At 28.9% G+C, this 7,879-nt stretch overlaps 1 protein-coding gene across 1 annotated transcript; it reads left to right on the top strand.

Annotated features, from left to right (window-relative positions):
- The first annotated feature begins 226 nt into the window (after positions 1-226).
- Positions 227-6,149, top strand: LOC109819093 (uncharacterized). The gene is made up of 3 exons (XM_020384686.3): positions 227-1,261; positions 1,869-2,191; positions 5,923-6,149. Exons 1-2 carry the CDS (start codon positions 343-345, stop codon positions 2,177-2,179), a joined length of 1,230 nt encoding a protein of 409 aa, XP_020240275.2. The 5' UTR covers positions 227-342; the 3' UTR covers positions 2,180-2,191; positions 5,923-6,149.
- Positions 6,150-7,879: the final 1,730 nt, after the last annotated feature.

Genomic DNA, 7,879 nt, shown 5'->3' with positions numbered 1-7,879 from the left:
ATAACAATCTATTATTATTTTTTAAAATAATTATTCCTTTACCTTTGCAGTTGGTTGCTGAGTTTGGAACATAAGAGAAGGCAATGATGACCAATGAATTCAGAAAATAACGTGCAAGAAACTGTGCATTTTAACTACACTTGCAGGCACCACACAAATCCCAAATTGCATTATGCAGCACAACTCCAACAACAATTATTAATTAATTACCTTACCCCTCTTCCCAATCCAAATATCTGTTAAGTGGAGATTCACTGTCAGAAAAAATAAATAAATGAAACTGTAGCAGTGTTGTCCTTTTGCACCTTTCTTTTTTCTTTTTTCAAAATCTCACTTTTTTCAATGCCAAATCAATATACAAACATCCCAAATCATCCTCATCATCACACACCAGAGCCAGAGTTTCCATCAAAGGAATCTCAATCTCAACATTCTCCCTGTAAAATCTCCACAACATCATCAACACATTCAACTTCTTACACACACATTCTAATACTAAACAATAAAAAAAAAACACCCTCTAAACTCAACTCAATTAACCTTGTTCCAATGAACATGTTAGGCCTCAGAGACCTAGTTCTGATAGCTCCAAACCCTTCTCCACTTCACCACCATCAACACCAACACCAACACCAACCCATTTCAGCAGAACACCATTCCAACCTCCCTTTGCCTTCTCCAGCCTCTCTCAGCGTTGGTCTCGGCATTTTCCCTCTCCTCACCTTGCCACACACCAACGATGTTCATGTTCAAGTTCAAGACTGTGCCAACACCACCAACACCAACACCAACAACACCACCAACTACTGGAACCTCAAGATGTGTGGTGGTGGCTCAGAAGTGAATTCCGCAAGAAAAGGTGGTGTGATCATGAACATGGAAGACGAGGGGAGCAACAATAGGCACGTGATGGAGAGTGATGAAAGTGGTGGCACCGAGTTTAGGGTGTGTCAGGATTGTGGCAATAGGGCCAAGAGAGATTGCACCTTCAGAAGGTGCAGGACTTGTTGCAAAGGACGTGGCTTTGATTGCATCACTCACGTGAAGAGCACGTGGGTACCTGCATCCCTAAGACGGGGCAGTGGTAGCGGTAATAATAGTGGTGGTGAAGACAATAATAGTGGTAGTGGTGATGGAAGTGCTTGCAAGAGAATGAGAATTTTAGGTTCTTCAAAGAATGTTGCTGCTACATCTCATAGCTCCACTTCTAATGCTACCCCAACAAAGAGCTTTAGCTTGGATACTAGCTCTTGTCAACAAGGTCATCATTTCATTCATTTTCTCTTTTTTCAATTAAATTTGATAGTAGAAAATTGTTTGAAAATCACATATAAGCTATCTCATCGTTACCTTTAATTTGTCTGGTAGTGATGTTTGATAGATTTTTACAAATAGTTTAATTTAAGTGCTTGTATAAGAAAGATTTTAAGATTTTAAATTGAAGTTAGGATCACAATTTTACTGATATTGTGAGAGATTACATGTATCAATGAAAGTGTAGTTATGATTGCAAAAACTCTGAAAATCTTGAAATTGCCGCTAAATTTAGATGGTTTGAAGATTATTCATAAATTTGGTTATGAAGTTTAATGAAAACAAGTTAGGAAAGTATTTTGATTAATTTTTCTTGTGCTTATTACAACAGTTAATAAAAGGCTATAAATTTTTTCTTTCTTTAGAACAACTCTAATATGTGTGCTGGAATTTTGGAGTTTGGATATGTTTAATGTGTATAAGTGGGAGCAATAGTTAATTGCTTTTACATCAATTTTGACTTGATTCTTACTTAATCGTGGATCTCGGATATAGAATCAAACTATGCATGCAAATGAAACATGTAGCAAGTGATTTTGTTGAAATGCATGCAGATGCTGGTTTCAAGCAGTGTTTGCCACGGCATGTTCAAGCACCTGCTGTGTTTAGGTGCCACAGAGTGTCTGCAATTGGGAGTGGTGAAGATGAGTTTGCCTACTTGGCCACGGTTCATATCAGTGGCCATGTGTTCAAGGGGTTTCTCTATGATCATGGTCCTGATGCCAGAAATGCTGTGCTTAGTGTTTCAGAACTGCAACTAGGAAACAATGGAAGTGGAAAGAATAATAATAATAATAATAATAATGGGGAATGTTCTTCTGCAATTGGAGTTCCAACTAGTGCTTACCCTGCTTCTGTTTGCTGAGATCAATTCAAGGTACAAAATTGAACTAGCTTTGTTTTAAGTAACATTCATCACCCCTTTATTGTGCTAATTGCTTCATGTATGAACAACTAAAGCAAATCAAATGAAATGTGCTTTAGCATCTCCAATTTTTTTTTTGTTAAAGTTGGTCCTTGTTTTAAAAATTGGTGAATTTTGTTACTCACCTTAATTTCCTAGGTTTCACAATAAGAATGAAATTCATGATTATATGAAATGTGGAGAATAAAACCATTACTTTTAAAATATTAAGACTAAGATCATTCTTAATCATTACTAAATATTTCGTGTTGATTCTTGGGTTGTGTGAGGATTAGTTAAAAAATTTACCTTGCTTATCATTACTAAGCAAAAGCTTTGAAAATTCTTGTATGTCACCATTTCAGTAACATAGTGACAAATTTTTCTATTGGCCGGAGTATAATCATGATATCATGATAACAAAAACAAAAGAGAAACAAATAGAATTGTCAACGGAAAAATTATAATCATTTACTATTTTTTTTAATATATATAAGAATTATAATAATGACTTTAAGATTTGAATTTAAAATATTGTATGTATTATTTTAATTTTTTTAAATTTATTTTTTAAATTTATTTTTTTTCTTATCTTTCATTAATTCACATGTTTTAGAAGGAAAAAAAAAACCAAAAAATAATGAAATAATTTTTTTCCCTCTTTCATCGTTAATAGAGAAGATGGATAGACACAAACTTTACTCAACGAAGTGAGAAATAATTAAGTAAAAAAATAATTAATTAATGTTAAAAATATTATAAATGATTTTCAAAAAAGTTATTAAGTTATTAACAAATTTAATATTATTAACTAAATCAAATAATTTTAAAAAAAATATATAATTTTGTTGAAAGAATATTATATAAAAAGACATGGTCATAGCTGATACTAGGTACCATAAAAGAATTGAGCTAAATGGTAATATCCATTAACAATATATCATAAATGATAAATTTGTTAATTTTTATAATAATTATATCTTAAAAATTATATAAATCCTTATTTTAAATTAATCACAAATTGTAGTTTTTTTAATTAATTGACTGCATGAAAATTTTCATAAACATTATATCACCATTAGATCTTATTTATTTTCTCTTCAATCCATCTTACTTTCACCTTTTTTTATTTTTTTATTTCTCTCTGTTTTATTTTATTGTATTTTTCTTTCTATCTCTTTTCTATTCATCCTATTTTTTGTCCTAAAGTATCAACCCTAATCACTGCCCTTAGCAATTTGCCCCTTGAAACTGTACACTACAGTGGGTGGTGACCCTGTATGAGAACATAAAAAAAGGAAGGGACAAAATAAAAACAATAGACTTTGCATCTAAATTATCACAAGTGTTCACTTTTATTTTTATTTTTATTTTTATTTATTATTTTTGTAATGGAAGGTAGCATTAGCATGTACCGTGTACGGGAGGGTTCAAGAGTAGAGTAGTAGTGGTGACTTTTAAAATGTCACTTTCAATCAAACCACAACTAGATAACCATTGCACGTACACCTTTTAATGTGCATTGAGACTCTTTTACTTTTACATTATCATCTATGTTTGTTCATGCATATAGTATTTATTTTTATTTTTTAATATAAATAAAATCTCATATCAATAAAATAAAAATTTATAAAATATACATAATTTAAATGATTGAGAAACTTTTGAAAGATAATAAATAACGTTTAAGTTCAAAATGAATAATATCTTTTCATTATAAAATTATGTGTAAAATAATTTTATAAAAATGATAAATTATAATTCTCTCTTCTTCATAAAAATATTCTTTTAGATAAATATCAATAAAATAGTCACAACACATTTATATCTTTTAATCAAATTATTCATTATATTAAACTTTGATATTTTTTATATAATAAATGTATTATTATGAAAATATTAACTTTTAATTTCGTATTAAATGTCCATGAACACAATAAAAAAAAACCTTTTTTAATATGTTTAAAATGAATAGATTATAATCATTTTACAACATCTATTATCTTCTTATTAGATAAACAAAGTATAAGCTTTTTTTAGCTTTTAAGATAAAAAAAAAATGTATTTTTCTTATTTAATCCTTTTTTATAAAATATTTAAAGAATTAGTATGAGGGTATTATAAAAAAAAAATATATATAACATCACTCTTCTACTTGTGTATTATTCTTTGCCCCACTATTTTCCAAGGAACAAGGATATTGAAGGAGGACTTTGTACTCTCATTCTGGGTTGCTTAATTTTGCAACCGATCATGTCTTGACATCATTCTTGTCCATGTTTTCCATTGTTGTGAGAGTCAAATACCTTGAAAAGAAAATTAAAGATTAAAAGCCCTATAAAGTGAAAAACTAAGGATGTGAAAGAAAGTTGGGGAATCCAGGAATAAGAGTATGCAAAAGGCACATCAATGACTTGTTGACAATTATTTTATAATTTGTTTGAATTGCTATTTCATTTCCTTGGTTGCTTTTTTCTTAATCAATTTGCTTTATTCCTCTTAATTAGAGACGAACTTTGTATATGGGTGTGATTTGGGAAATAATGCAATGCATGGTCCAGCATATTTTTGACTAAGAGAGGGTTAAGTATATTTTAGATTATTAAGTTATTGACTATGAGGTGTTTATTAAAGACTCATTTAAGAGAAGTAATTTTTACTTTTTTTAAAATAAATTTCTTTCAGTCAAAATTTTTTTTCTGTTTTTTTAGGTTGAACTAACTACATATCGAGTCTGATTTTTGTTAGCTAATTTGTTGGTTCATATATTTTCTTTTAGCTCAGTAACAAATCAAAGTTAAAAATATTAATTTTAAATAACTATAGAATTATTTCATATTTAAAAAAAAAAATAGAATAAAGTACACTTTCTCCTTTTGATAGATTCTTAAGTTACACTATCTTGTTTTAAAAATTACACTTTTTTTGGTAATAGATTCTACACTTTAGTTTATTTTTATGTAAGCAAATTATTACGGTCTATTGTTTTTTTAATGATTCTAACATGATTAATTTACAAATAGATTTTAATTTATAAAAAGGACTTTGAAACCTCAAAACAAAATGAAGATTTTGAGTGAAATTTCAAAAGTAATAAAATGAATACATCCAAAACATTATTTTATCGCCTAAATTCTGATCATGGATAATACGTGTTTAAAATTGTGAATAATTATCCTTAGAAGATGAAGAAAACTACTCTTAGGAGGTTTATTTGTATGGCTGGTCACTACTAATTAACTCATTTTAAGAATGATAATAACTTAAGCATATTTCAAGAGAGGGAACATTTTACTTAAAATAATTGAACATTGTTTTGAAATAGTATTTGGATAAAGTTGAAGGGATAAAATTAATAATTTTTAATAAAATGGTGTGTACTTCTAAGTTTATGAGTTAACTTTTATTGGGGGTCAAATTAATTAGATAAAAATAAGTTGAGCTAAAATAGTATACATATCTGGCCAGTATCACTACAAAATTTTGTTTTCCAAGTATTATCCAGTGTCCTAAATTTAAATTCAGTTATTATTGTAATGTTTATAAGAAAAAAAAAATATTATCTATAATTCTATTTTATTGCTTCAATTAACACAATAGGTTAAGTTATTGGTCACACTACAAACTTTCAATTTTGTACTTGATGTGGGCAACATTTAAATGAGGGCTAACTATATATAAACCTTTTTATTTGCCAATAACAGGTGATGATGGATTCTGTGACACTCTGATGGCAGTAAATTCTGCTGTTTTGCAGGGAAAACTGAGGATATATGCTCTTTTGTTATTATGTAAATTTCTCTTCTATAGAATGTTTATATGCATACATAGGGGACCTAGTTTCAATTTCATGCACAAGATTAGAGACATTGATTGATGTTGCGGGACTTTATATTCAGTGCTTAAGTAAAGTTTTATTTCATCAAAATAATCATAATTCATAGTCTCGTGAATAAAAAAATAGAGAAGAATTCATTCATCAAAGATAAATTTTATAATAAAAAATGAGTCAATCACTTATACATTATCAGTGTAAAGTTTTTTATACTGACAATCAATTAAATTTGTTAATAGTGTTTTTTATTTTAATTTAATTAAATGAGTAAATAACATGACACTATTAACATATCTAATTGATTGTTAGTAAAAAAACTTTACACTGTCAGTGTGTAAGTAATTAACTCATAAAAAATAGTCATTAACAAAATACATCAAGAATTTTATATGGAGCTAGAAACAAATGAAAAAACAAAAAAAGGTAAAATGTTTTGAAATGGTTGAAGGGGCAAGAAAATAGATCCTATATGATCTAGATAGGACAATAATTACCAAAGTCGCTAATATTAATAGCCCATAGCAACGTCTCTAAAAGAAAATGGTGTCATAAATTGATGTGTCATACATATTCAACGACGTGAGGCCTTTAAATATTATTGCATCAATCAATTTTAGAACCAATTCTTTATATAAAGTAGCAACGTCCAAGTTGTCTTTAATGATTATGGATCAGTCTCATGCATTGCCCTCTTTTGTTATTTCTTCATATAAATTCAATGATTTTAAAATTAACAAATAATTTTCTGAATTATTTCCAAATTTGAAAAGATATTATGTGATGCTAGCAGGGAAACCGTCTTTATATTTATTTTTTGAGAGTTTTAAAAAATATTGTGATAAAAAAATATTAAGAATTGAAAATGGATAATAATATAGATAAGTGAGGATATTTTTTTTAATACAGAAAGTTAATAGTTTAAAAAATCTTAGTGGGGTATGAATTTCAAAAAAGTCAAAATAAAGTTATATTATTAAAAAGAAAATAGTTCTCAAATCTTTCCTAAGGATAGAGGTGTCACATTTGTTCAAAGCGAGAAATAAACTTGAAGAAATACCAAATGAAATCCACGGCTAACAAAGATTCTTACAATTCAAAAAGAACTAATATGAGTCACAGCATAGGAAGTAAACTCACATAAACATAAATCCTAATTCAAGAACTTCGATATTACGTTCTATTAGATCTTGACCCATAAATACATCACAAGACCCATGTCTCGTCATTGTGACAGCATCTAGCTGATTATCACTTGCAAAACATATAGAAAACACAACAAAAACAATAAGAGAGTGAGAAATGTTTTACTCTAGCCACCAATGTGAGATAGAGTTGAATAACCATACACAAACAACAACATAGGCATAAGTGTACATATAATAGTTTAATACAATATTCATCACAATTATAATTAAAGAAGCAATACAAAGAACACCAACATGTCTACAATACTCATGATTAACACAAATGCAATGGACACGAACTTATCTAGTTTTACATACATGTGGAGCTAGTAAATCTCATGTACTTGTGGCTAGAAGGCTAATAATATTCATGACCCAAAGGTGAATACTCATGGTCCAAAGGCAAATTCTCATGACCCAAAGGCAATTACTCATGGATCAAAGGACATTACTCATGACCTGAAGGAGAATACTCATGCACACGATGCATGTCTCACATACAAGACTCTATGTTGCACTTTATCATAAGGACTCCATACTTATATAATTCACTTAATTAACACATCATCCTCGTATCAATGTCTTGCATACATATCATCATCGTTTCATTCTCATATCATACATTATCATCTCCTATCACAT

This window comes from Cajanus cajan, chromosome 8, assembly GCF_000230855.2.
Source record: "Cajanus cajan strain Asha chromosome 8, NIPB_CcT2T_4, whole genome shotgun sequence".
Lineage (NCBI taxonomy): Eukaryota > Viridiplantae > Streptophyta > Magnoliopsida > Fabales > Fabaceae > Cajanus > Cajanus cajan.
The sequence above is the reverse complement of the archived record's forward strand: the minus strand, read 5'-3'. Positions and strand labels throughout refer to the sequence as shown.

What these genes read in the sequence shown, in the direction of transcription:
- LOC109819093 (XM_020384686.3), top strand. Translation starts at nt 343, where the DNA reads ATGCCAAATCAATATACAAACATCCCAAATCATCCTCATCATCACACA. An exon ending in TACTAGCTCTTGTCAACAAG is followed by an intron (nt 1,262 to 1,868) that starts GTCATCATTTCA and finishes AAATGCATGCAG; the next exon opens with ATGCTGGTTTCAAGCAGTGT.